This window comes from Kryptolebias marmoratus, linkage group LG24, assembly GCF_001649575.2.
Source record: "Kryptolebias marmoratus isolate JLee-2015 linkage group LG24, ASM164957v2, whole genome shotgun sequence".
NCBI classification, from domain to species: Eukaryota; Metazoa; Chordata; class Actinopteri; order Cyprinodontiformes; family Rivulidae; genus Kryptolebias; species Kryptolebias marmoratus.
In genome coordinates this window covers 10,276,856-10,304,789 of record NC_051453.1, presented here as the reverse complement: position 1 = coordinate 10,304,789, position 27,934 = coordinate 10,276,856, and the positions used below count along the sequence as shown (strand labels likewise).

Here is a 27,934-nt window from a genome sequence, read left to right as displayed (position 1 = left end):
CATTTTATTTATCTGTAAATAAAACAAAATTTCCATCAAGGAGATACAAATTCAAATTTTTCACAAATTCTTAGAGGCCAGTCACTTGATTGCCAGCCTTATAAGATGTATTAAATATTATTCCATAACATTTTATTTATAATGTAGCCTACCTTTTTCTACAGCAGAGTGCAACGTAATGTTCTTTATGACAGATAAAATAAAACTAAAGACAAACAAAGAAAATATTAATAGTTATGATGTAAAAAGATTAAAATTAGCTCCAGACCAAGTAATCTACTTTCACATGAATTTATGAGTGCAATACGTATATTATCTTACTTAGTTTCTAGGTTTATTTTTTTTTAGTTTTCTAATAGTGACTTTTTTTATGGAACATTTCAGGACTCAATATTTGACTCAGAACAGCTCAGCTTTGTGGACTGATAAAGATAGTGTTGATAATTAATAATATTATTACTCATATTTACTGTTTGAAATTGCAGAGACACATGTGAAAACTCAAAATGACGATCTATTAAAAACTTAACTAGTGGGCTGAGATGAACGATGACAAACTGGATGTTTCTTTCTGTTAATAAAAGTGGCATTTCTGGAAGGAATGCACAGCATCCGCTGCGTTTTTACGCCAAAGTTTTAAACAAAAGTTTTGCACAATCTGATTATGTGCTGATGATAACTCTCAGATACAAAGACATTAAATTTTAGTTTAATATCTGTAAAAATAATGCACACGCTCCTAAACACAAATGATTACAATATAGCCATGGAAGGTAACAGCAGATAAAGAGATTTCCTGGCATAAAAGTTGTTTTGTAGTTTGACGTGGACATCTAGTGGTAGTCTTTGGTACTACAGGGTTCCCTCTGTTTCTGTCTGCAGGACACATACACCACGCCGCTCACCTCCATCCAGTGTTGGCATGTTCACTGTGAGGAGTGTTGGCTGCGAACTCTGGTAAATCTTCTGATTCATCCTGAGGCACATAAGCATAAAGATGACGTCTCCAGAACACGTTTCATGTATATGTGGTTTTTTTGTAGGGAGCAAAGAAGTTGTGTCCCCAGTGCAACACCATCACCTCGCCTGGAGACCTGAGGCGGGTCTACCTGTAACTCATCTCCTCGCATTAGGAGGGGAAGGGGATTTCTTCTGTTTCAGCCAATCAGAGGTGGACCTGTGGGCAGCTGGTCTGTCATCCACTCCCACCTTCACGACATCACAGGTTCCCGGTCCTAGATGTTTGTCAGCACACACTCCTGTCACGTCTGACAACTCGAGGAGCAGAAAGAATGACCTCTGACCTGTACAAGACGCACATTTCTGCTGTGGCACCAGCCAAATCTAACGAAGCATTGACTGAAAGCTCAGGCCCTAAAGAATAAAATCATAACAATAAAGATTAAGAAAGAAATGCTTTTGGGACAATATTTATCCATTTTTATAAATTCTTTTGTCTGATTTATGGGGGGATATTGTTGATTCTGAACTGCAAAGCACATGTACAAAGTTTTGTGTATGTACAGTACGTATGTATGGAGTGATGTGTGTATAAGATGTTGACTAGCACAACAACCTGCCTGTATTTACTGTACAAACTTTGTCTCTGCTTAGATCATTTCTTATCCATTTAGCTGTTTTAGGTTGAAAACATTTTCAGTAATATCATCACCGTCTGCTGCAGTTTGTCTTTGCCATTGATGCACTTCTTTGTATCTCTTTATTAAATCTACTTTTTAATCAACATTACTACAATAAAACACATCTAAAGGTTATTGTTTTGAAACTTTTAGCTGTGATTTAAAATGATAAATGTGTGGATTGGAGGGCATGGATGCACAGCAAGCGTTCCTCAGTGTTTGTCAGTCATCTTCACAGCCTTGTTAGGGTGACTCTGAGGTGTAGCCACTCTTTAAGAAGTGGGTCATGACAGGATTAAACAGGCAGAGCCCAATGCAGCTCATCTGCAGGTGAGAGACTTTTAAACCTTGCTATTCTAAGCCTTTACTGAGGGACCACGCAGGTTCTGACATTTGAAGGTCTAAGCTTAAAAGAGGGGGAAACCGTAAAATATTAGGACAGTTTTTTCCCTGTTTGCTTTTTAAATTTTACCCTATGGATAATGTAGAGTTAGCAGAGTATTTGGTTCTAAAATAAACTTTTTAAACCTTCAAGAGCTCTTGAATACAGCTGCTTTGTGGTCTACAGACCGTTTGTGTAGGTTGGTGTTTACAGAAGCTTTGATAGTCATCTATTATAAAACCAGTCTATGCCTGCAAACAGCCCATTAGTTTGCCTTTAAAGTCTGCTCAATTAGGATAAAACAATAAGTCTAAACAGTGAAATGATCATTTATTTATGAAATATATCCACTTGTGCTGAGCAAAACAGGCAAGCATGCACACATGAGATTTGTCAATGAGCTAAACGGAAGAAGAGGTAATTCAGACTGACAGTGGTTTAATGTCACACACAAACACACACACACACTTGGACTGCGCAGTGTATTAAGAAGCTTCACTGAAGAATCATTCGTTCCTGAACGTCTCTGCAGCAAAGACACACAGGCGCAGTGAGCAAAGGTAAGGTTGTTTTTTTAACTCAACTCTTCATACTTGAGATCATAATTATGAATCTTTTTTTTTAATTGTACAATTAATGACAGTAGAGTTAAATATTGAGAAAGCAATTATTTTTAGTCAGTATTTGGTGACATTTGAAATGATTGAAATCTGCACACTATTAGAGCTAGAGAACTTGAGAAAGATTTGTTTTCGTCAAGTTTTAAAAATAAAAACTGTCATCCAGTTATAATATGTTTTAATTTATCAAGAAATTAATAAATTATTATTACTTTTACAGCAAAGGGAAGATTTTAATGTTGCAGCAGTTCATGAAAACATTTACATTATAATGTCAGTGGTTACAAGTAACAAGTTACAGCTAACAGATAAATAAAAAGTTGTGTAAATCACAATATTCCTACCAGAAAATACTGTAAATATTCAGGCATCTGTAACTAATAAATATCAGTTTTGCGGCTCGGGAGTAATTAGATTGTTATGGATAAATACAGACTGTGATGTCAATAAAATGTTTACGTGTCTGAGAAACATCATCTTCTCTATAGGTTGCAGCAGGTAAATGGGCCACCTGCCCCAGACCCCATGTGCTGCCCGGTCCAGATTTAACTAATCCCACTGACTGACGCATCACAACTTCTTTAACATAATGTTTCTAACATTAAAACCACACTCTCAGCCCGTCTAACAAGTCACATCTTTTAGTTGTTTAATAAAAAAAGACAAATTAGTGAACATTAAAATTACAGTATTTTAGCTGCAGTAGTTTTTTACCCTCTGTGTGAAATGCTGTAATGCCTCCTCCTGACAGTGTAGTGAATCAAAGGATTAACCTTACTTCACCTCAGGCCAGCTAACAGGATAGATGAGCTCTACCACTGCAGTGATAAAGATCAAAAAATGTGGTTTGCTAAAAATAGATAGATAGAAGAAGTGTTTGCCAAAGCCTTGACACTCTTCTGGTACAAACAACCTGATTTTCATCTATTTTCTTCCCAGTTCTGATCTTCTTCCTTCTGTTTGTCAGACCAATGTCAGGACCGAGGCCTGTGGTGCTGAGCGGCCCCTCCGGAGCCGGGAAGAGCACTCTGCTCAAGAGGCTGATGAAGGAGCACGAGGGAGTCTTTGGATTCAGCGTGTCACGTATGTTTGTGTTCCAGTTGGTGATTAGCTTCCATAACATCATCCTCACCTGTGGAGGAACTAGGACACAATGTTTAATTCATCTCAGGCCAGGTGTTTGCAATATTTTTTACTCCCGTCTGGTTTTTAATGATGATGTCTTTTTCTCAGACACAACAAGAAACCCTCGGCCGGGAGAGGAGGATGGCAAAGGTACTGTATTGGCTCAAGGCTTGGGCAGTTCGTGACACTTTTTAGTGATTACGAAAAAGAGTGGCTGATGTTTTAGCACCTCTATGCTTTATTAGGATCACCTTGCTCTGTGACACAACATACTGAAGGCATGAATTTAAACCTGCACAAGTGTGATAAATTACACCCACTGACAAAAAAAGAGCTAAGCACCCAGAAGGATTGGGCATATTTAGTCCACATGCCGACCAGCAATGGATGTGTATATGATTTGATTTGCAAGGAGCTGGCACCAGAGAGAAGAAGTGGCTTCACAAGTGGAGCAATAGTGTTATCAGGCAGTTGCCAGAACATCTGTCAGTCAGGCAAAACAGAGAGTGAAGATCAGCAGACACAGGGGATGCTTAGGAGACCCATTAGATAGCATTAATAGCACCTGACAGAGATTGATAAGGGTAGCATTATGGATTTGCATGAGGCTGGGTTGTTGTTTTGTGCAACTACCTGGCATGTTGGATCTACAGGTGGCCTGATGATAAAACCAGCTGATACATGAGGTCACCCACGCAGGTCCTGAATGTTTTAGTTACCCAAGACGGACCACACCAAGGAAGGGTTGTTGTCACAGGCCCGAATATTTACACCAGAGCAGGGATGGCTGGGTTTGGAGTGGTGCTGTAACTGTGAGAAATGGATTGATGACATGTCAGAGATGAATCTCGGTTCTGCAGATAACCATCGGATAACCATCTTGTGCACATACAGTGGTGCTAAGGGGAGAGGGTTAATCCTGCTAATCTCATAGGGTTACACAGCAGCATTACTCCTGGCATCATGATGTGGAGAACCATAAGGTTGGACATTCAGGGGACCCTGACTGCACAAGTGCTTCATCTGTGCACTGTGTTTGTATGTTTTACCCGTTCTGAGGCAGCACCCTGGTACAGTCTTTCATCAAGACAGTGTCATCCACACATGACACTTGTGTCTATAGACTCCCTGCATCCCTGCTGAAGTCCTCCCTTGTCCAGCCTGGTCCCCTGATCTTTCCCAATAGAACATGCTTGGGATCAGCTCAGACCATAACTCCAACTTTGTATCACTCCTACGAATCTTGAGGGCCGGGTGCAATGGCTGCAGGACAGGATACTTGATATGACTCCATTCTGCATTTGCCACTTGTGTCCAGGCCTGAGGGAGAACCACATCTTATACTGACATGGGACCAGTAGTGTTCCCACACAGCCACCTACATTATCCATTCAATGTAATATTGTAATCACTGCAATACAGGCATGTGATCTTTTAACACGTCCAGTTTCATTACAGTTCTACTTCTCCATCTGGGCGCTTAACCCGTTTTTGTTAATGAGTGCATCACTCATTTCTACATTTTCAGCCTTCCATACCTGCCCAGTCCACAAGACCGCCACACTTCCTACTCCTTAGTGAACTGCTTAAATGGTTTTGTCACATTTTTGCTCTCTCTCCGTAGGGCTGAACAAGCTCCCTATGCTTCTGGGGGCTACTTTACTGCCCGTAGCAGACGTTCTTTCCTCTGAAGACTTAGAAATGTCCACCCCATTTTCGTGTCCAAATGAATCAGAAACCACAGATAAAGGTGATTCTTGACCACAGCAGTTTTTTAGCAGAGGAATGGGGGTTACTTTCATTGTCCGGGATGCTGTTATCGGATTAAAAGGCACGTGCCAGACAAATATGCAGAAAACAAAACAAAAATTGAAGAATTCAGAAGAAACTTAGAAATCAGGATCAGACAATCCACACTTTGGAGTAAAAAACTTCTGAAAATAGCCCCCTGTGATGCCTCTTTAGTGATTCCTGTTTCCAGAAACCCAGAAAATTGTTTCAGCTTCCATTGTGGCTTTTAGAGTGCTGATCATTTACATCCAATCATTAGCAACACTTAAAGTTTTCAATCTATCATCAATTTATAATATATGTGTGGTCCTTTTATACACTTTTGTGATTTCCTTTCTCTTTTTTTCATTTATTTTTCTGAAAACTGAACAGATTTTAACTCATCCACTAACCCCCCAAAATGAATACTGCTTAAAACACATCTTTCAGTCTAAAGTAGATTCCTTCATGGTGTCATGCTAATGATTGGTCATTAGTGTTAGTGGAAGCAATGTGTTTGTGTCTGAATCTTTGTTGTTTTAGAGTCTCAGGAGATTTTGATGTTGAAGGTTTAGACCGTTGTATCCTGTATGAAAATAATTATGCTTTCTGTAACTTTTGGCATTTATTAAAGCAAATCAAACAGGAAATGATTTCTAATCATTGCATGTATATCCCAATCCGAAGATCTTTATTTGTTTTTTATTTTGCAAAAAAGTTACATTTAATTTAGAGCAAGTAACCTTTAAAAACACTGGCAGCCATAAATAATGGCGAAAAATTTTGGGGGGATTTTATGTTGGGGTTTTTTTTAAAGTGGGTTTTTGTGAAGAAGTTATGAGCAAGCAGTATCTTTCCTGCAGTAGACAACAGTCAGAATGATGTCAGTTTGGAGAAATCTTCATGGAAGAGAGAAACTAAATGCTAATCATTCTAAAGGCCAGTGTCAGAGTGTATTTTTCAGCCAACTCAACCCTCTGTTGTAAACGTTTCCACAGCTTCATTTTGAATAAGATGGTTGTTGAAACTAAAGACTGTCTGTGTTGGAACGTGGTTCCTTGGTTTGTTGCAACATACTCCATGTCAAACATGTTGCAAACATAGGATGTGTGAAACATATCCAGGTTGTTTAACTATCTGATATAAAAGTCATCACTTGAATCACTAAAACATTTGTCAAATTTGAGTTGTTTTTGATGGCTACAATCTAAAATAGGCCCCCTACCTTCACTCTTCTATATTTTTTTCTCCCTTGATCCTTCAAGTTGAGATCCTCTGACTCCTATCCACTGCAGGCAAAATACTGACTGCTTGTAGCTCCAGATACTCAGCTCAAAAAAGGAATGATTTGCATTACATTTTAGTTTAAAATGAGTTGGTTTTTTTTGCAGAGCTAGAATCTTTGCTTACTGTATGTTGCATCTTTCAGACTACCACTTTACGACAAGAGAGGCCATGCGGGAAAGCATTGACGAAGGACAGTTCATTGAGAATGCTGAATTTTCTGGCAACATGTATGGAACAAGGTACATAAACAGCATTTAAAGCATTAAAGAAGAATTTGTTAAAATCCAATCAATGACAACATTCAGCTATATTGTGGTTATTTTAATTTAACAGCTTTTTTAAAGAGGCAAAACAAACAAAAAAAGGCATCAGTGATACGGTTTAAATCTAAAGACCTATGCCTTATAGAAAATACCCGTCAGTTTACTAACAGGGATTACAGGAATATACTGCATACTGTCCTTGTGACAGATGGAGCTTTGACCTGTAAGTCAAAAAGAGCAACACAACAGCTTAGCATCTCTTGAGTTACGTTTAATCTCCTCCCCTTATTCTGAAGATAACGCTGACTGAATTCAAGCAGCTCAGAAATCCTCTTACCTTCAGTGCCTCTATTTGAAAAGAACAAAATTACATGAATTAATGCTAAACAATATCAAATGTTTTTTTCCTGTTTTTTTAACTCTCTTGTTTTGTTTTTATTTTTAAAACGTTAGCAAGGCTGCTGTGGAAGACGTACGTGCCAAGAACCTGATCTGCATCCTTGATGTGGACATTCAGGGGGTGAGGCGGATTAAAGAGACGGACCTGAACCCCATCTACATCTCCATCCAGCCTCCATCCATGGAGGTCCTGGTAAATGTTTCACTTATGGCTTTACAATTAAGCTGCATATCTCACCACTAAGGCTCATCTTTTCATGCTCTGAGCTGGATTTGAATAACAGAAGGAGGACTCTGTTATAAAATTTCTCATTTTTACAAAAAGGTTTATGCAATTTTAAATTGCTGCCTTCATGAATAATCTTAGTATATATGTTAATATCAAATATTCCTACTGTTCTTCCCTAAAGCAGCTTTTATACCAGAAGAAATGTCACATTCTGTTGTCTTTCTCAGGAAAAACGTCTGAGAGACAGGCAGACAGAAACAGAGGAGAGTTTACAGAAACGTCTGGAGGCTGCACGCATCGATATGGAGCTCAGTAGGTTTTTCTACAGTTTGGCGGAAAGAGAGTGCTAAGATTGAAAACAAGAACAGAAACAAATAAGACGATATATTTTGATTTCTAGGTAAAGAGCCTGGAATGTTTGACATTGTTATCATCAATGATGACCTAGAGAGAGCCTACGAGGAGCTGAAAGCAATCCTTAATGAAGTATGTAAACCCATAAAGAGTAATAACTATATATTTTATTTTCAAAGTGTTTATACAAGTATAATGGGGTTTCTTCTCTTCACAGGAAATCACAAAGGTTCAGGAAACCAAGTAATAAGAAAAAACAACGTTTTTTTGCTATGTGTGACTCTGATTTACGGACTTGAATTTATTTGAAATAAACTCTCATATGAAGACAAGATTGGGTTTTTTTTAATTTCTCTCTAAATTTCTCTAAATGTGAGTAGTTTTAAACAGACTTCAAATAAAGATGAAAATGAGCAAGTCTGCGTTTAAATATGGGTTTCTGTTAAGTAAGAGGTTTGAATTTTCACTTAACTTAAAATTAAATTAAATTAAATTAAATTAAATTAAATTAAATTAAATTAAATTAACAGTTAAAATTTAACAGCTTGATTAGGTCAAATATATCTGGCACTTTCCTCAAAATGTTAAATTAGAACAACTGAGCAATTTCTAAACCCTGTGCCACATTCCTGTGTCTCTATTTTCTTAAACTGAGGATGTTCAAGGAGCTACTGTATCTACAACAGGTTAGATGTAAATTGTTCATAACCTCTCCACAAAAACCTCCTTCAAAAGATCTGAATTTTTCCTTTAAGTGAGGAAATGTTGCCCAAGTCAGTGTTTAGAAACTAATTATACTGGCATTTGTTTTTAAGAAGTTTACTGAAGTAAAAACAATTTAATTCACAGTTAAGAGTTTTGTCAAAAGGTCTGCTTATTTATCTACAGGACTAGACCATTTTATACATGAAGGATGTTCATGTATCCTGTGTACAAACAACAAAAATAAAGCTCAGAATCATGACTGAACAGAGTTTATTGCATTTTTGACTCGGTACAAGTGAAGCATCCAAGAAAATCTTCGAATTTAATCAGTTTACTTGTTATACTTTGCAAATATACGGGTGATCATTTAAGGAGTTAATGCATTTCTTCTTTCTTTCTTTCTTATTATATTAAGGAAAACATTTTCACTGTAATCCCAAACTTGTGCTGCAGAGCAAAAACTCTTGATGGCAACATCAAAACTTTACAACTCATGCATTTCTGTGCAATTGTTGCTTCGACAGCTCTATTCCTGATATGTGTCCATAAAAACCAAATCACACACGCCTTCTCTAAAGTACACGTTGAATCTCATTAAGACACATTGCATGTTTAAAATCAGGGAACACCATAAAGACTTTTTAAAGCAGATCTGGGTTTACCCCACCACAAAAAGGCAATCAGAAAACAGCTGAAATAAAATTTGTAAGGCTGTAGAATTTAAAAAACAAACAAACAAAAAAGTAAAAATATATTTTCTTGCACCACTGCCTCACTAAAAGAACGGACCCTGAAGCTTTGTGCGCACTTGATCTCGTTTCTCCTCCTTCTGCTGGAGGTAATCTTTGAGCTTGTCCGTGGAGAAACACACTTTGGAGTATCGGGCTTTGAGTGGGCCACGATGAGCGCGCACCCATGGGTTCTGGAGACACTCGGCCGCTGTGGGTCTCCCCCTGCAAAGTTTTTTTTTTTTTTTCCCAATCACACCAGAATTATGTTAGATCTTTCTGTACTCTTTATACCAACACCTTTTGCTGTGTTTTGCCCTCAAAAAATGAAAATCATGCCTAATTATGATCATGCAGAGAAACTGACCAGGATTTGTTGTTCAGGCTGCTCTTCATGAAGTTTAAGGCTCCCTCTGACAGTCCGGGGTAACAGCGTCCAAACTGGATCTTCCCCTTTTTTATATTTTTGTCTTGCTCCCAGCTGAGGTCTGAATGAAATGGACTGTCAGCGCTCAACCTGGTGACGCAAAACATAAAAAAAATCATGTTTTTCATGGTAAATAAGCTAATTAGTGCAACTTTCAGAGACAAATGCTACATTTTTCTACAACGGTAGATAAATGAGTCATAAAACTTTTATACATGCAGCTTTTCTTATTGATTTCTTTGCACATACATGATGAATGACAAAACTCCAATAGCCCAAATATCAGTCTCAGGCCCGACTCCCTGGCCCTCCAGGATCTCCGGAGCCTTAGGAAGGACAATATAAACTGACAAAGCAAACAGAAACATGATATCATCCATGAAAAAGTTGTGTTTAATTAGGTAATGTCATCTTTACTAACAAATTTGACTCTTTCTGTAAAGAAACACAGCTCAAATTATAAATGGGTGGAAAGTAAATGATAAGAAAATGGACTTGGGTTTGTTAGGTTTATGGTAGCTAGGATCATCGGGGATGGGGATGAAGATGAAGTTAGGCTCAATTATTTCCATCCATCAATCAATCCGTCTTCTCTTTAAAAAAGTGTACCTTTCCTGCAGCAGTCTGTTGGAAGGCCATGACAGTCAAAGGTTAAGTATATTAAAAACATCTACAATCTATCACATGCCAAGCAATACTCCATGTTCTACTCTATGATTAAAGAGTAAATAATGCTACCTTTGCTGTCTGAGAGGCCGTGGATGTGCTCGATGTTGAGAGGCTGTCCAGGTACGAAGGACTGAGCTGAGCCAAAATCAACAATCTTTAGGTGGTTGCAGTCGTCCACCAGCATGTTGTCAGACTTCAGGTCCAGGTGGATGATCCGACGGCTGTGAAGATAGTCTACGGCGCTCACAATCTGCAGCAGCAGCTCTGTGACGTGAGTCTCTGAATACAGGTCTCTGAAGGCAAACACAGACAGGTTTGTTAAACGTAAGAGCTCTGCAACATGACATAATGTCATGGATATACAGTACATCCTGTAACAGAGAGCCTGAGCTGCAGCTCCCTCATAAAATTGTGAGACTTACCAGATAAAGTCCTGTAATTATAACATAACAATGGTTCTTCAAGCCTGCTGTCAATCAGTCACCAACAGGAGTGGCCTCAATCATTTCTGAGCACTTTGTTTACCTCGCAGCCAAACTGTGGAGCAGCTCCTTGCCGGGACAGAGCTCCTCCACTAACACCAAGTAGCTGTGGGTGATGAAGGCTGTGTGCAGCTGAACCAGGTGGAGGTGGTGAAGTCTCCTCAGCAGCTGGTACTCCCGCAGCACCAGTTGTCTCTGCTCGGCCTGGCAGGGGGAGATCTTGGCAGCAAACACTTGGCTGGTTTCAACATCCCTGCACAAGTTTATCACACTGAAACGACCCCTGAGAGACGTGAAAACACAGGATGTTAGAGGTTTGATGGCAAGGTGGCGCCTGAGGACAAAAGTAAAAAGATGTGATGCAGACAGGGACTGGTTCTATTCCACATGCTGATTCAGGTCATCCTGAATGAATATGAAGACCATGAATGTAAGATACTAAGATTAATTTTCTTTAAAAACTGATTTAAACTATCCAAACAATATTAGCAACAGTGTAACAGCTGGTAACAAAAAAGTTTCGTTCAACAGCTACCTGTTGATTTCAGAGAGGAAGCTGTATTTCTTCTTTATTGCTTGATGTTCTGTTTCAGTGACCTTTGACCCAAGTAGCTCAGTCTGAATAAGAGGAATACGGACCTCTGTGAAATAGAAAAGGAAATCAAAATGAAAGCTTCTTTGTGTGTTCATCATCTGCTTCATCTGCAAACCATGTTCTCTGATAATAAACCAGTTAAAAAATAAATGAAAAAAGATCACACATGCTCAGCAAGCTGACATGACAAATTTGTCTTGCCTTCAGGATGAGTTGCCATGACAATGGGAGCCGAAGCTTCACTGAAAGGTCCTGCTCCCGTCTTGGTGATGCAGCCCACCCTGAACACATAAGATGCTCCTTTGGGTAAGTCCTTCACCACAAAGCAGCTCTCCGTCGCCTCATCTGACAGAACTGTCCACTCCCCACCTGAAGAAACACAGCAAAAACATGAGGTACATCTACTGAATGTATTTTACCATCTTTGACAGAACTGTGGATCATTTTGGTCAACTTTTGTTGTTTTAATAAATAAATTTGACAACAATGTTTGACATTTACGTTACTTTTAGTATACAGTGAAGTGAAATGGCCTTTCAGAGTGACACAAAAATACAGTGTAAGATGGTGCCAAAACCACAAAATGCAACTATTGTGTGAGTTAAAAGCACAAAGATAATATAGATGTAGTCTAGCTATATCTATCTATGAAAAGAATAATTGCAAATAATCATAAACCACATCCAATGCCTAAGTTCAAAATAGAAAATAGAAAACAAAATAAAATAAATATGAGTAAAATTCTTCCACTACTCAGCCAAACATTTTAATAGTTACACTAAATGACAGCATAATGGTCATAAAACACCAGGACTTGGGTTAAAAAAGGTTAAAACGATAAAAAAATACTGAGTTACTGAAAAAAACCAAAGATATATTTGACACTAAATTTTGTTTAAACTGAAATTAAAACAAAAACATAACATAATTTATGAAGAAAAATCATTACAATTTAAAAGCTAGTATTAAAATAATTTAAATAAGTGCCTGGAATATTATTTTCATGTTTTTTCCCCACTATGAAACAATCAGTTAGCCTCTCTTCAAACCCACCATCTGTGCAGTACTGCACACAGTAAGTGACCGGGTCAGTAGACTGAACGGGCCTCCACACCAGCAGAACTCCACCTCCGTGTAACTGCAGCACGTCAGGCTTGTTGGGGCGAACTGTCAGATGTGGGCGTTAAAAACAAGGTAAACAAAAATGCATTCTTATTGCAAAATATGGGAATTTGAAACATACAAAAAAAAGAAATATTATGAATCAAAGGAGTGTATGTTTTGGCTACCTTTTGTCTTTTTGAAAGCTGGTATTTTGAAAGAAGACAAAAGTTTTGAGCCTCTCCTTTTGTCGAGACTTCTATGCTCCCTCTCAGGTGGGACTGGAGCTGATCCTTTCACTATTGGCCCTTTAAAAAAGAAAATATAACACTAAATAAAACAAGTTATGTAAGTGACAGTCATATATATTATTTAGTGGTGTTTATACTGACATGGCCCTGCTTGTGACAGACAATACATCAGGAATATTATGTCCTGCTTAGAATAATGTACCAATAAAACGCTCATCCATAGCTCACCTCCTTTGCTCACATCTTCATTACTGCTGGACCTGGAAAACAGTTTGGTCAGACTGGAGGCTGAAGCTCTCATCCTCTTCCTCAGAGACAGAGTGGGTGTATCGGGTTTCATGATCTCTCCCAGCGTGGGTCCTAACTCAGAGTTCTCCAGCTGCGAGTAGGAATGGCCAGTCCAGGACTGCCTGCGGAAGATCTTCAAGAGTCCTAGTTTGGGTGACTTTCCTGGGGTTAGCTTGACTTCGAGGGCTGGAGCGGATGCGTGCCTTTGGAGGCCAGAGCCCTCCTTCTTGTCCCTGGCTCTGGGAGGCCTCTCAGGAGCCTGTAGAGAGGAGAGGCTGGGACTGGGACTCGGTGTTAATGACATCCCGGTCTGACCTCTGCTGCTGACTGATAAGTTTGGATTAGAACGTGTGCGATTACGTGGCGGTGCCTTAGGAAATGAGCTTCTGGGCTTTACTTCTTGAAAGGAGTAGGGAGAAGGTGAAATCAGGGGTTCATCCTGTTCGTCATACTCATCACTCTCTCCTGATCTGTATCTTCTACCAAGATGAGCATGACTCAGCTCTTCATTGGAACCAAGTCTACTTGACGAATCAGAGCCACAATGCTCCAAAATAAAGGACTCAGCCAAAGACCCTTGAGAGCTGGCTAAGGTATCTCCCTCTGTGTGCTCCTGCTCTAACATGGACATCATTCTGCTTCCAGCGAGGAATTCAGAAGGAAGAGATGATCCCCGGTCTTGTACCGGAGCATCAGAGCCTCTTCGTCTTGTGGCCTGCTGAGGGTTTGGGATCGCCAGTGAGTTTCTCCCGGCCACGTCATCATCTGTGAAGTCATCCTTCATACTCTGAGAGCCCTCTTCCTCACTCTTTGCATGGCTGGGTGGGCTGGCAGATTGACGGGAATGATCATCTAGAGACCTGCTTCTTCTGTGAGGGGGTAGATTACCTTGGAGAAGTCCCACTCCGCTGTCAAACGAGCAGGACTTCTGCATGGTGGGCTGGATGGATCCTCGTCTCTGTCCACGGCTGCTCTCTGCTTCATCCTCCACATATTCAATGAGAGGCTCATTGAGACGTCCCGAGAGGCTCCTCCTGAGAGGCTTGCGGCCTCTCTCCTGCTTTTTTGCCTGGAATTTGTCCCTTAATGTCATGTGTCTGGCTGACATTGGTGAAAGCTGTTGGGAGGTGTTGTAGAAGGTGCTTCGGATGACGCTCCCTCGAGGGATGCGCCCTCCGTCACTCCCCGAACCCTCATCTCCATCAGAGAGACAGAGAGATGGAGTGCTGTCCTTGCTGAAGCGTCGCTCCCTCTGAGGTGTCAATTGGTCTGTTCCTGTTGATGATGCAAGCGACTGCCTGCTCACACTCCGCTCTATAACACTCCTCCTTTCCGACATCTCCCCATCCTCTTCCTCCCCTAATGTCCCTTCCTCGTCCTCCTCTCTACCCAGGTGGTGTCTGGCAAATGGCTCAGGGATCTGCACCCTCTCCATCGAGGAATCATATTCTTCCTCTGTTTCTTCCTCCTCCTCGGTCTGGCTGCAGTGTTGGAAAAAGTCCCAGGAGTCAGCCTCGTCGTATTCAGATGAGGAGCCGCTGCTCAGGGAGGTGCTGCTGTGCTCCTGAGGCTCACAGGGAACTGTCACCGAGGTTTCTCTTAGAGGAGCATCTAACAGCTCAGGAATAGGCCTCAGTGTGAGCACTGACCCTATGCAAGTTAAAGAACGCTGGGGAAATAGACGGAAAAATACAACATAAACATATTGCAAAACTAGAAAGAACTTTGGTTTCAGCAGATACTTAAACACACAAGGCAACTGACCTGCCATTTTCTTTTAGAGATGAAGATTTTTAAACTCTTTGTGTTGATTATTTCAGTGTCCTCAATTGCATTCTCATCCTGTGACAGATATTATAAAGCACATATCTGTCAGAGTTTAATATCTACACAAAGCTGGAATTACACACATCATGCTCTGCATTTCATTTCACCTGGAACCACTCGTGGCTCAAACACTCAAAGGCAGAAGGTCTCTTCCTGTACAGCAAATTTAGAAATTATTAGATATGTGCACTGACTCATCTAAATGGATAAACCACCATTGTAATAATAGTAGGACAAGTATGTATTGCTTTAAACAATCACAAGCTGTTTATAATATGGTCTAATATAATAAAAATCAACTGATATTAAATATTTTATGTAACTTTATAAATTATTTATTCAGTATTTTTGGTGGTTAAGCCTGTAAGAAAAAAATTGATTTTGAAGCCAATTTGCTTTCTATTGTCATCAGTTTAAAACTAGGACCAATCCTCAGCAAGCTTTAAGGCTTTGCAGAAAAAATAAGAATGTATTTGTACTCTGGATCTGGTTGAAGAACCATGCGAAGAAAATTCTTGACTTCAGGACTTCTGCACATGACGTCTGGGGCGTCCCAGTTTAGAGTTCCCTCGCCAACCCTCAGCAACGTTGCACGGTCAGTTTCGCCAACAAAAGGGCATCGGCACACAAGACTGTCAAGGCAAAATCAAAGACAGATGTACAAAACACACTCAGACACAAACAAACAGGAAAAACTGGACACATGCTACTTGCACAGTTTTTTCTTTAACATTTGGCAGAGTTAAGATTTGAAGTTGTTTGTTTTTTAAAAGACACTGATACATACCACAGGTATGCAATGACACCAACAGCCCTGACAGGGAAACAGAAAAAAGATATATTAATTAAATCTTTACATTTTTTTGTGATTAATATCAAACATAAACTGACATGTATGTTTAGCTTAAATAAAGAGAGAGTCTTAGCCTTCTGAAATAAATGGTTGGGATATTTAGACAAAATTACTAATTAAAAAATGTATTTTTTAGGTCATATCAAACACAGGTTTCAGATAAGCAGAAGGCTTACCAAATATCAGTGGCCACAGTGACGGGTTCTTGGTGAACAATCTCAGGTGCAACAAACTCCGGTGTACCAAACATACAGTACTGGTGTCGGGATGTGTCTATTTCCTGGCAGAAGCCAAAGTCGCAGATCTTGATCTCATCTTGAGGAGGATACACCATCAGAATATTATCAGGCTAAACAGAGAGAAAAAAATATAAATGTAGGGTGAAAAACTGCAGGGAAAATAAATGCAAATGTCAATAATTAAATGGTTTGGGGTCTGGAAATCTCACTTTAATATCCAGATGCAAAATATTCATGCTGTGGATATGACCAACCCCTTCTAGAATTTGCTGGATATATGACTGAACCTAAAGATAAAAAAGAGACATTTTTACAGAAGCTATACTATTTGCAAGGGCCAGATCAGTTTTAGTAAAGGTAAATGTGAGTGTTTACCTCTTTTTCTGAGACCGAGCCTCTCAGTAGTAAATGGTCTAGAAGACCATGAGAACAGCAGCTAGAAACAATGTTAAAGAATTCACAGAACACGTGTGTGTGCACATGATCAAACCAATAGTGAGGATTGGTCTACTGAAACAGTTAAAGAGGGGATACATTTCTGTGATTAACACCAGCGTGCGTCTGGTGCAAAAGAAGTCCAGCAGACAGGCCACTCTGGGATGAGCTAAACGGGACAGTAGGTCCCTCTCCTGGAAGGCTCTGGTCCGAGTGCTGCTCCGCAGAGGCAGAAACTTGGCAGCAAACACTTCCCCTGTTCTTCTGTGGATGACACGCTTCACCACCCCAAATGTTCCCCTAAAGCACACACAGATGAATTTGAGTTGCAGATCTTGAAACACAAACATAAAGATATCTAAATGAAAATCATGTTCACCTTCCAATTTCCTCATGGACATCATAGACAGAGAATAACTTCCTTCTCTTTCCCAGCTCCACTTCTCTTTCCTGAGAAGTAAGTAGACCTACAGGAAAAACACCAGCTTGTAAACACATTGTGCACATGAAACTGTTTGAACAGTCAGTGTATATTCTCACTTCCCTTATAAGTATAGAATTTTTTGTCACACTTCATACTTCAGCTATTCTGACCATTAGTCTTTGCTATAATTTTGTGCACTGAAGTGATGTAAAGCTTCTGATGTCTCACCTTCCTCAACTGTTAGCTGAGCCTCGCAGGAGGCGTGGCCAGAGTCATTGTGAGCGAAGCAGGTGTATACGCCACTGTCCTCCCCCTCAGGGCACAATACGGTCAGAGAGCAGCGAGCCCCGTGTTGCGCTATCTTCACATTCTCGTTGGCTGAAAGTTGCTCTTCATCCTTCAGTTACAAAGGAAGAATCAGCTTTTAACAAAAGAAACCAGCTAAACTCTTTGTTCAGAAGACATGTTTGCTCTGATACTTCTTAAAACAATATAAGAAATGCTGAAAGTATGCTGTATTATTCCCGTTAAGTCAAGATGAACTTTAAAAATAGTAAAACAGAAAAACCTTGAATCAAGGGGATAGAATTACACATTGTAAACTGTGTGGATGTGACCCTTTATTTATGAGGCTCATCACCTTGTACCACTGAATCTTCGGAGTGAGTCTTCCTGTGATGATGGCTGTGAAGGTTGCTGGTTGACCCGGCTCTACGCTCAGGTCCTCAGCAGGTACTTGGATGAAAGGAGGAGCTGAAAAGACAATTAGCTCATTAGTTAGTCATACACACATTCACATTAAACCTAATTTTACATTTAAAAGACAAGAACACCATCTGCGATTTCCTGCATGGGCTCTGAGATGAAGATTTCTTCTTCTTCCTCAAGGTAGCACGGAGGCTGCTGTTCTGCTCGATCCGATGGGGGGAAGGAAACATCGATGGCAGAACTACATCGGTAAGATAAAGGGAGACAGTCAAACTTACAATGCAGAGGAAGAAAAACGTGGTGCTGTCACAAATCACTCAGATATTCTTTTTCTTAATTTCCTCATTAAAACAGAAACAACTGACATATTATCACAGGAGCTCAAGCACCACGCTGTAGTAAAAACATAAAAATAAATGAAGTTTACAATGAGGAGAAACAAATCTTGTTACCAACTCTACAGACTCGGACACTAAATTAAATTTATACCAAGTGAGAGATTACCTATTAAAATGACCGTAGTACACTCCTAACTCAATGATAAAAATATTAACTCAAAATAAATGTACTGAATTTAGTTTTGTTAAACATACTGCACTAAAAAATGTTGAGTAGAAATAAAAGTGTGGAGATGAAAATTCTTACACAAATGTAATGGCTTTCTTTCCAGGTGACACAATTATATTGTTCTAATATAATACTATAATACATCTGGGCTTGGTTAGGATGAGGATTATTTATTTTATTATTGAAAAAAAGTTTGATATTCTTACTTAAATGACACTCTCAGGAATTTAGTAATGTGTGACTGATGCCGATTAACCTAAAAGTTAAACAATAAAGGTCAATTCAAACAAGCTGGTACAGATTACATAACTCACTGTTCTAATTCTCCAGGAGGAAACAACGTTTTTGCAGTAGACGTGGGGCTGAAATCAGTTTGTAACCATTTCTTCACAAAGGCAGTGGACCAGCCCTCCAAGTCAGCATCTAGGAAAACCAAAATATCTCTCAGCCAAAGATTAAGATTAAAACTAAGAATATAATTTAAAACTTCTTTTAAGAAAATTGCACAAATACTGAAGTGGAAAATGAAAATTCAAGAAAGTACATTACCTCGTAGTCCAAAGACATTAGCAATGTACAATCTCTCTTACCTCGTAGCGTCAGGGTTTTACCCCTCTAACCCACCACATCAACAGAACTTGGGCACAAGCCCACTCCTGCACGAGCAGAAAGGGGACACTTGCCCAGCACATGACCATCTTGTTGCAGTGGAGAGTTAGCTGGGCATGCGTTGGCAGGAAGAGAAAGGGGAATGTTGAGAGGTTATTTGTTATCATGTCAGAGATGACTTACATGGAACGGTCCATGTGAGGAACCCCCTGCTTTGGGACAAGTGAAGGGAAGATGGGAAACATGAGAGTTACGGACAATGAAAAAAACAAACAAACATGGAGTCAAAAATATAAAACCTTCACATTGCTTAATTCTGTTCAACAGCTTATCACGCCGACCTACTGTGTATTACAAAACATATATGCCTAGTCTTTATTTAGTATTATTTTGTTTTAGTGTAAAATAAACTTATTATGTAATCTGTTACAATCCATGCCTTCGGTGGAAAGTGGGAACATGATGAAAAACACAAAAAATCTCAGGGTTGATTTAGAGAAGTACAGTATGATGTTTATGTTGAATGGCTGCCACTAGATCCCACTGAATATGGCAACAGATCTGAACAGAAGCTGGTTGGTTAAATCAGCAGTTTCTGTCACTTGATCATTATCATCGTGTCTGCAACAAATCTAAAGTGTGCATAATGTGCAAAAATGGACACCAGATTTCAAAGGAGAGTAGATTACATGATCAGTAAGACAGATTCAAGATATGAGAGTCAAATTTGGCTATGTGTGAGCTTTAAATAACAGAGGATTGTGAACAGGCAGACAGTAAGTACAGTTCAAATACATGCATTGTATGCTATGTGATCTTATTAGGTATACATCCTTTTATGTTTAAGAGGAGATAAAACTGTCTTGAAAAGCTCTTTTACAAAAGTATCCCACTCAAGACAGACACAAACCAGTAGTTACAACACACATTTATAAACAATAAGAAATCAGTTTCCTGACTTTTAGGTGGAACATTTCAGTCAGTTTAACAAAAAAGACTATTTAAAGATGTGACAGCATAACGTATGCAAAAGTGCTTTTATCTCATGCAATGAACTTTATAATTTAATTTATAGGAAAAAACATTTGTCACACAATGTAAATGAAATCTGGCTCTTTACTCTGTCACCCTGCTGCAGCGAAAAACAAAAGGTGAGGTTGAAAAATCCAACTTGTAAATTTTGTGTTTGATGGTGAGAAGGTGTGCAAAAATAATATAGAGTAACATTATTTTCTGCGACACACTTCATGCCATAATAGTTGGGATTCTAGCGAGAGCAGTGGTAGTTGGGACTACAGTACTTATGATGTGAGAGTGTGTGTGAAATGAGGAAGGAAAGAAAAATAAGTATGTGAGTAAAATCTCAAAATGTTGCAGACTTGACAGAGTGCATGAATGATAGTGGTGAACAGGAGAAACTGTTCAAAACTGTTGAGGTTTGTTGTGAGGAGATGTCACAAAATGTGATGCTGAAAGAGGTGATGGGGATCTGGAGTAAAACTGGTCAATGGCATGTGCTTCATCCCTTTTCAAACACAGCTGACCTGTTAAAGGTGTGGCCCCCCCACAGAAAAAAGTGGGTTTCCTCTGTATGTGGGAGAGGTTTACTTCAGTCCTACCTTTAGCGGGTAAGTCCTGGGGCTGGTCACTGTCCACTTCAGTCGGTGGTACGAAAGCGGGACAAAGACCTGCTTTGCACTTCACACAGCCAAGTTCATTCCAGAGCTAAACAAAACAAAATGTTTGTAATTTGCAATATACAGTGTATGAAACTGGCTATCCTTACGAATGATAGGTCTTTTTATACCTCACACTCATACTGTCCAATGTCTGCCTCTGTCGCCTCAATGACTGTCAGAGACAAGATTCCACTTCGGCCGTCGTTCACAACAGAATATTTATCATCGCTAATCAACTCCCTGCCGTCTTTCAACCACCTGCAAAGATTCATGCTGTTAGCAGGTGCAAAGACCATCAGCTGTGCCGGACAGGTAATCGCATTACCTGTCCGTGCTGCCATACCTGATTCTTGGTAAAGGAGTAGTCCGTGTGGAGCAAGAAAACTGGATGTCTTCTCCCTCTATCAGACAAGCACTCTCCAGCCGACTCACAAACCTGGGTGGAGCTGGAGAGAAGAACAAAAATACATGCAAATGTCAAATATTGTACTTTTTGGAAACATTGTCCAACAGACATGTGAATAGTAATCATTCTTTTTGTAGAATTAGTGCAGCAGGTCATGATAACTTTAATAAAGCGATTAGATGTAGATTTTTGTAGTACTAATAGTTCAAATTGCAGCTCTGCCGTTCTCCTCTGTGACGGTGCATGCAGTGCTGTATATTTGTCTCAGGTTCCTCCCCAAACTCACCCTGAACCAACACCTTTGCCAAAGTTCTGGCTTTGCCCATGGAGCTGGTGGCATAGCACATGTACTGTCCCGAGTCCTCAGAGGTGAGGCAGTCCAGGACGAGACTGCATGTTCCTGAGCGGTCGGCTGTGATGATGTGACGTGGGTCGTCCTCCAAGGGAAGACCGTCTAAGGGGTACAGGTCACATTTTTACTTTCTAAATTATACAATAAATGTGTGGAAGTGTGTGATGTAACTGAGAAAATGTTAAAACATATTTTTTATAATTACTGTACTTTTCTACTCCCTATTCTGTGACTTTTATATACATAAATTTGAGCTCTTTTGAATAATGTTTATTATTGGAGAAGAATAGCATATTTCTTGTAACTACTTTTTCCTCTGTCAAAAATAAACATAAACATATTTAAATAAGCTTGTGCATTTCAATCTTTATATTTTAATAGGCAAAATTCAAACCTTTAATCCAGCTGATGACAGGTTTTGGAGATCCTGATACTCTGCAGGTCAGTTTGATCGTCTGTCCTATCTTCGTTGTACAGTCACATAGTTGTAACTCGAACATTGGAGGTTCTAATAAAAACGCAAGCATGAGAAGAAAAAATATGATTGTTAAGGATCTTTGTTCAGTACAGTGGCTTTGATTCTCAATAACAAAAATGAAGTAAGAAGTGTTGCTGACTTACTGGTAGTGACCAGGCTGGAGTGTTGCTGCAGCTCCTTCATGTCTTTCAGCCAGGAGACTTTAACAAGTGTAGAGTGGGCCTGGAGTGTGTACCTCCGAATAGAACCGCGGTGCTCATGCCACAAGCCCCAAGACCTGTCCTCTCCACCCACAGTCTCCTTTAACTCCACATCATTCAGCTGGACGTGTAGTAGAATGAGACAATAATGAGACAGTAATTTATTGTCACTTGCAGTAAACTGGAGAAGTTGTTTTGCTTTCCCAAAAGTTAGAACACTGCATAAACAAACAAACAAAAAAAAGAAGACAATAAGTTTTACCTTCATCTTGTTCTTGAAGGAGTATGTGTCCCAATTCAAGCTGGTGTCTTTTTTCAGCTTGCACAGGACAATACATTCTTTGAAGAGAAAGATCTGTCTCTGATGCCCTCTAGAGGTTGTCTTCATTTCTGGAGATTCCTCCCACACTGTGAACATGCCCTAAAATGAAAAAAAAAATAAAAACAACAAGGCTCAAGGTTTCAGGACTACAAGACTGGATGTCTTGGTATTATAAGAAGGATTCAAGACTTCAGGAGAAAGATGAGAGCATGACAGACCAAAATTTATATTTGAACTAATATTAAACCTAAATCTTGTCATCTCTGAGAAAACATTTTCTTTTATAGTAACTTTTGTTTAGTTTTTACTTTTACTGATTATGTTCATATTAAAAATTGAACATAACAGAAACATAAAGGTTGGCTCTTGTCTCTCCTTACCTGTCGAACAGGCTCGCCCAGAGAAGTCAGAGGAGCTGGATAGTTTTCAATCAGGGACACGTGATGGATGTTGTCAGACCTCCAAGGCAAGCAGGACACCACAGAGAAGCTGTCCTCCAACAGAGAGCAGCTCTGGCCACTCTTGGCTTTGTTCTTAATCAACTCCTGACAAGAAACCAATAAATACATGACATAAATAAGCAAAAAAAATGAATAATAAATGAACAACTATATAAATGATAAACACTGAGGTGAGATAAATACATAGATAATATAAATAGATATTAAAATGAGATGAAATTAGTTTAGATCAATTAAGACTTTTGACTAAAAATGCATTGAAAACAACAATAGGAGCAATAGCTTAAATGCTTGCTCTCTACAAAATCCATCATGTAAATAGCTTTTAAATACTTTTAGGCTTCCATACTAGGAAGATAAAGACAAAATAAATTAATGATTTCATTTAGTTTCGCACATATATCAGATGAGGAAACCATATGCAGACCTTTAGTAAAGCCTGGTAGGTTTGAATCCTCTCCACTGGTTGCTGGAGAAAAGTGAGGATATCCATGACTGGATCATCAGGCTTCTCAGGTTCTGCTGTTATCTCCTAAAATGTTTTTGACAACATAATACATAAATAAGATCATTAGACAAGCGATGTAACTGCTGAGCGCTCTGACAGCAGAGTAAGTTTAAATCTGAGAAACAGATGTGAGCAGCTGTAAATACTCTGAAGTATTGCTGGACAGCCTTGTCACTGATGCAGGCCTCTGCTTGTGCCTGTCCCACCATGTAGTGAAGATACTTTTCAAAGTCTTCAGCGTGTTTAATCAGATGCATGGCGACATCATCATCTGTAGCACACTTTCTCAGGCCCGGAAGAATGGAGCTAAAAAGATAAAAAGTAGGATTATCATTTATTATGAGCATTAAATTAATAACATGATGATGTGTCACATGAGTGTGATACATTTTTAGGTGTGAGTGTGTGTTACCGCTCATGTAAGAACACAATGTCTTTGATGTTTCTGAAAATGATCTCTTTGTGGCTGAGGATGTTAATGGGGACTTGGTGGCTACGGTCCAGACAACTGAGCTGGTGAGAGATAAACATCTTCATCGCTTTTACAAATTCTTCTTCCCCGTCAATCAGGCCTTGGATCAGCTGACTAAAGATCCCGGGAGATAAAAGCAGATTTGATGGAATGAAACAGAATTTAAATGAAGATTTAACTACAAATTCTGACCTGAAAGGCCCTAATGTTAATATGCAGCAAAGAGTAAGAACAACAGACCTGAGAGCTCTCCTGTACTCTTCACCTGTAGACCCAATCCCATCAAGATCTTCTTGAGGTACTCTTCTTTGTGGGAATGTCTCCTGTTTAAGAATTAAAGTCAGGAAAACCTCTGTGTCATTACTGACTGTGCAACAAAACTGAAGCATGTGATAAATGTGTCATACTTAAACTTGGCTTCATCACTTGGCTTTGTAGACGTTACCTTTCTCTTCTTCTCCAGATAAGCTGGACACAGCCATCCCTGACGAGAAGGGTTGGTTTTGGTGGGTTTGGTTCTCACCAACCACCTGTCAGGATGAACAGAATCCAGCACCTCCACAAACTGACCTTCTTTCAGAACAAAACTGTCCTTATTTCCATAATTAGGACTGCAGTCGGCTCGAGCCACGTATATTTCAAATGTCTGAGGAAGAAAATATACAACTGTAAAATCTGTGACTGAGACATTTCATTATATTTGTAAGATATATTATCAGAAAACACATAAAATAGATTCATATATTTTGTTTAGACAGCCAGGAACAAAGCATGTAAGTAGAAAATACCTCTCGTCTGTCCTCCTCTCCCTCTGACTCAGATCCAGATACAGTACTTGTTAAAGGTGTGTGGGAAAGATGGTGCTTTGGGGATGGTGTTCTCAGTTTACTTTCATAAGGCACTTTGAGAAAAACAAAGGAAATTTTACTACTTTTGCATGGAAAATTAAAAAAGGATTGTGTAGAAATAATACGCTTCTGTTTAAACACACCATTTCTGCTGTTTTTCCTAAAAGGTTGGGAACTGATTACAATATAAATCAAAACAAGCTGCAGTGACCTGCAGATTATCAAAACTCTGTATTTGATTGATCAAACCACAAAGACACCATGTCAAAATATACACAATTTCTCATTCATTTTTAGATATTTGCTCAATATGAATGGGATGCTGACAACAATTGAAGGGCTAAACATATGTCTCCTTCTTAACATTTTAAACACAATTCAAAGTTTTAACATTTGACAGCATGATGAACTTTATTTATTTTACTTTAAGGCTTCTAACACAGCCAGCTTTTGGAATATTATAACTATTATCTACATTTTTAGATTTTTATTAATATATCTCTTTTCATCATTGAGTAGCTGTACCTTAAAACTTAATTTCTGTCAGCTTTTGACATGTTGTCTTTGCTCTAGTTTCAAATAAATATAATTTCAAAATCAACAAACTGTTGCATTCAGTTTTTCCCATTGTCCTAACAAGTAAAAACCTAAATGAAGTAATGAACTAACTTCACTGACCTTTGACATTCAAAAGTTTCTTAAGAGGTTGCAGAGCACTTGTCTCTTCCTTCTCATTCTTTGGAGTTACTTCGTCGTCTGGTTTTGATACTTCACTGTAACAATATTTATAAAGAGAGTGCTGGTATTTTCATGCACACTAGATTAAAGATGAGCAATGAAATGTACGAAAACAATCTGCTACCTCGTAATGACTGGAACAGTCTCGACCGGTTCCATTATGTCTGGAGCTGTGTCGTAATCCGATGGACTTGACACTGTTGAAGGTAAAAATTAAACTAAAATCTTCTGTGCCTTGTTGGAAATATGAATGGCTTAGTAGTAGTGTTGATTTTGTTTGTGTTACTCACTGGAGCTGACAGCAACGAGTGAGGATCGTCTTCTCTCTTGTAGGCTCCTCTGAGTGTCCTGCTCTGTCAGGTTGAAGGCCTCCCACAGAGACACACTCATACTTTCTACATAGTTTCCAGCATCTGTCCGTGAAGCTGCCACCTGTGCTTGACTCTGAAGCTGATCCTGAGTTTGTGTTTCAGCCTTGGCTTCAGGTTTTAATGGTGCGAGCTGCAAAGGAGTTATGGCGGCAAGCGGTGGGTGTATCGGCTTCAGGGGTGCATTAGCAGGTTGCACAGTCTTTACTACAGTTATGTTTCCATTGTAGGAGGTCACACCGAACTTATTTGCCACCTCACAGGTATAAACTCCACCATCACTGTTGGTCACGTTTTTGACCACAAGTGTGCATTCTCCATTCTCTGAAGTTTCAACACAGAAGCGCAGATCCTTTGTGATTTGCTGGCCATTTTTCAACCAGCGCACTGTGCTGGGTTTTCCTTCCACAATGCACGTCAGAGTGAGTGTACCATGAAGATCTGCATTCTGGTTTTTGAACACCTCTTTAAAAGTTGGCCGCATGTCTCTGCGGGCTTTGAAGCCTTTGAAAGCTGCCTGGATCTTGACTGCAGCCTCTTGCATTTGTGTTTCATCCTCAGTCTCTGGAGGAGATTGCTCTGGTGGCTGTATCTCCTGGAGGGGCTGCTTTTCTGGATGCCCCTCAACATCAGAGACAATAGGATGGACATGGTTAGGTGGTAGCTCAGTCAATGCCTCTGAGAAAGTTTCATCTTCTGAAATGTAGAGAAGCGGAACTTCTTCTGCCATCTTTGCTGTTTGTTGATCTTCCTCTCTTCTTATTGGCTCAACAGCCAGTTTCATTTCCTCAACTAACCCAGGTTCTTTTCTAATTGGTTTAACTGGCTGCTTGATCGGCTGCTTTATTTTGTTCTCAGTTTTCTTGTCCATTATGACGGACTGGTCCCTCTCCAAACCTGGTTTGTCTTCAGTCTCATTTCTCAAAGGCTTTATTGCCTGTTTTATAGTTTTATCTTCAGCTGAACCTGCCACAACATTCCTTGGCTCTTGTTCATCTTGATCTGTCTCTGTGTCCCTTGATAGTCGTCTTTCCATTTCCCTTTTTGCTTTACCTTTTATCCTCGTAGGTGGCTTTGGAAGGGCAAATTCAGCCACTTTTTCATCAAGCTTTTCTTGTTGTTTCACTGACTGTTTTTCCAGCTGATTTACAGAGGGTGTTAGTTTCAGAGGCGTTTTCTCTCCCTGCTTTTCTATTTGCTTATTCTCATCTGTATGTTTGTAGTCTTCTTCAGAAACACTCAATGAAGGCTGTTTTACTTGAGGAAGGATATCCTTTGTTTCTTTTGAGCTACACTTGACTCCATTTGTTACCTTTCCTTTCATTCTTACAGGTGGCATTAACTTCTCTTCTGTCTTCTCTAATTCACCTATTCTTTCTGAAGACTTAGCATTTTGATCAGTCACTTCTTTTCCTTTATCTTTTTCTTGTGTTTTGTCAAGGCGTTTTTCATCCTGACTGTCTTTATAAATAATTCTTGCTGGTTGTTTCATCTGTTGATTAACTTCATTTGTTTCCTCTAAAGACCTTTCCTGCTGTTTCAAACTCTGTTTTGCTTCATAATCCTTTTCCACTTGTTTCAGTTCAACCGAAGTTTTGCCAAAAAGTCTGTCTGATTGACTTATTTCAGGGCCTACTTTAACTAATTCCTTCAATTTCACCTCGGGTTGTTTTCTTTCCAAGAAAGCTTCTTTCTCTGTGTCCAAACTTCTAGTTGGTGCTTCAACATTCACGCTAGCTTTATAACCCTTCTCTGGTAGTCTCTCTGACTGATTATCTTTCTTGTGCAAATCATTCTTGTTTTCTTTATTTCTCTCCACTTGCGTGACATCCTGTGCAACATCAGAGTCTTTTTCTGTCAATTTCACATGCAGAATACCCTTTTGGTCTTCTTTATTCTCTTTCAGCAAAGATGCCTTTAGGTCAAAAAGTGGCTCTACATCTTTTTCAGAATTTGTAATAGACATCCTCCTGTTAGTCCTCTTTTTGGGCTCAGGGGGAACAGGTTTAGCCTCTGAAAGGCTGGTTCTGTCTTTCTCTGAATCAGGAGCTGGTTTAGAAACAGTACCTTTTATTTGTGGAAGCACTGAGATGGATTCTGCTTTTGGTGGAGTTATTTGTTGTGC

The 27,934-nt window shown here is 39.4% G+C and overlaps 3 protein-coding genes across 17 annotated transcripts in view; 2 read left to right on the top strand and 1 right to left on the bottom strand.

The window, feature by feature from the left end:
- rnf220b (ring finger protein 220b) overlaps nucleotides 1–1,510 on the top strand; it is a 32,464-nt gene extending 30,954 nt beyond the window's left edge. For all 4 annotated transcript variants that reach the window (XM_017407050.3, XM_017407047.3, XM_017407046.3 and 1 more), the window contains 2 exons: nucleotides 883–957; nucleotides 1,044–1,510. In XM_017407050.3, coding sequence (XP_017262539.1) covers nucleotides 883–957; nucleotides 1,044–1,115 — 147 coding nt within the window. In that variant the 3' untranslated portion in view covers nucleotides 1,116–1,510. The remainder of the gene's footprint in view (nucleotides 1–882; nucleotides 958–1,043) is intronic.
- Nucleotides 1,511–2,456: 946 nt separating this feature from the next.
- guk1b (guanylate kinase 1b) lies at nucleotides 2,457–8,401 on the top strand. Of its 2 annotated transcripts, XM_017407077.2 has the most exons (9): nucleotides 2,457–2,582; nucleotides 3,610–3,725; nucleotides 3,876–3,917; nucleotides 5,392–5,517; nucleotides 6,967–7,063; nucleotides 7,541–7,679; nucleotides 7,943–8,027; nucleotides 8,116–8,201; nucleotides 8,287–8,401. In XM_017407077.2, the coding sequence occupies exons 2-9, from the start codon at nucleotides 3,614–3,616 to the stop codon at nucleotides 8,314–8,316; spliced, it is 717 nt and encodes a 238-aa protein (XP_017262566.1). In that variant the 5' UTR covers nucleotides 2,457–2,582; nucleotides 3,610–3,613; the 3' UTR covers nucleotides 8,317–8,401. The 2 variants fall into 2 exon arrangements, with proteins under 2 accessions (XP_017262566.1, XP_017262567.1); XM_017407078.2 differs by lacking the exon at nucleotides 5,392–5,517.
- A 626-nt stretch (nucleotides 8,402–9,027) lies between these two features.
- obscna (obscurin, cytoskeletal calmodulin and titin-interacting RhoGEF a) overlaps nucleotides 9,028–27,934 on the bottom strand; it is a 39,955-nt gene continuing 21,048 nt past the window's right edge. For 7 of the 11 annotated variants that reach the window (XM_017406975.3, XM_017406981.3, XM_017406979.3 and 4 more), the window contains 41 exons: nucleotides 25,732–27,933; nucleotides 25,566–25,638; nucleotides 25,382–25,476; nucleotides 24,644–24,756; nucleotides 24,301–24,501; nucleotides 24,096–24,178; nucleotides 23,796–23,969; nucleotides 23,530–23,689; nucleotides 23,303–23,407; nucleotides 22,795–22,959; nucleotides 22,355–22,513; nucleotides 22,036–22,213; nucleotides 21,809–21,922; nucleotides 21,349–21,516; nucleotides 21,000–21,102; nucleotides 20,785–20,914; nucleotides 20,597–20,702; nucleotides 18,683–18,791; nucleotides 17,927–18,042; nucleotides 17,734–17,846; nucleotides 17,322–17,490; nucleotides 17,049–17,136; nucleotides 16,769–16,969; nucleotides 16,610–16,670; nucleotides 16,444–16,521; nucleotides 16,172–16,344; nucleotides 15,930–15,956; nucleotides 15,622–15,774; nucleotides 15,250–15,295; nucleotides 15,080–15,157; nucleotides 13,256–14,984; nucleotides 12,965–13,084; nucleotides 12,729–12,842; nucleotides 11,877–12,044; nucleotides 11,616–11,721; nucleotides 11,124–11,363; nucleotides 10,668–10,891; nucleotides 10,539–10,553; nucleotides 10,179–10,275; nucleotides 9,870–10,019; nucleotides 9,028–9,727 (listed from right to left, as the gene is read on the bottom strand). In XM_017406975.3, coding sequence (XP_017262464.1) covers nucleotides 9,550–9,727; nucleotides 9,870–10,019; nucleotides 10,179–10,275; nucleotides 10,539–10,553; nucleotides 10,668–10,891; nucleotides 11,124–11,363; nucleotides 11,616–11,721; nucleotides 11,877–12,044; nucleotides 12,729–12,842; nucleotides 12,965–13,084; nucleotides 13,256–14,984; nucleotides 15,080–15,157; nucleotides 15,250–15,295; nucleotides 15,622–15,774; nucleotides 15,930–15,956; nucleotides 16,172–16,344; nucleotides 16,444–16,521; nucleotides 16,610–16,670; nucleotides 16,769–16,969; nucleotides 17,049–17,136; nucleotides 17,322–17,490; nucleotides 17,734–17,846; nucleotides 17,927–18,042; nucleotides 18,683–18,791; nucleotides 20,597–20,702; nucleotides 20,785–20,914; nucleotides 21,000–21,102; nucleotides 21,349–21,516; nucleotides 21,809–21,922; nucleotides 22,036–22,213; nucleotides 22,355–22,513; nucleotides 22,795–22,959; nucleotides 23,303–23,407; nucleotides 23,530–23,689; nucleotides 23,796–23,969; nucleotides 24,096–24,178; nucleotides 24,301–24,501; nucleotides 24,644–24,756; nucleotides 25,382–25,476; nucleotides 25,566–25,638; nucleotides 25,732–27,933 — 8,882 coding nt within the window. In that variant the 3' untranslated portion in view covers nucleotides 9,028–9,549. Of the gene's footprint in view, nucleotides 9,728–9,869; nucleotides 10,020–10,178; nucleotides 10,276–10,424; nucleotides 10,554–10,667; nucleotides 10,892–11,123; nucleotides 11,364–11,615; nucleotides 11,722–11,876; nucleotides 12,045–12,728; nucleotides 12,843–12,964; nucleotides 13,085–13,255; nucleotides 14,985–15,079; nucleotides 15,158–15,249; nucleotides 15,296–15,621; nucleotides 15,775–15,929; nucleotides 15,957–16,171; nucleotides 16,345–16,443; nucleotides 16,522–16,609; nucleotides 16,671–16,768; nucleotides 16,970–17,048; nucleotides 17,137–17,321; nucleotides 17,491–17,733; nucleotides 17,847–17,926; nucleotides 18,043–18,682; nucleotides 18,792–20,596; nucleotides 20,703–20,784; nucleotides 20,915–20,999; nucleotides 21,103–21,348; nucleotides 21,517–21,808; nucleotides 21,923–22,035; nucleotides 22,214–22,354; nucleotides 22,514–22,794; nucleotides 22,960–23,302; nucleotides 23,408–23,529; nucleotides 23,690–23,795; nucleotides 23,970–24,095; nucleotides 24,179–24,300; nucleotides 24,502–24,643; nucleotides 24,757–25,381; nucleotides 25,477–25,565; nucleotides 25,639–25,731; nucleotide 27,934 lie in introns of those variants that run through there. The other 4 variants (XM_017406977.3, XM_017406982.3, XM_037974161.1 and 1 more) reach the window with 4 other exon arrangements.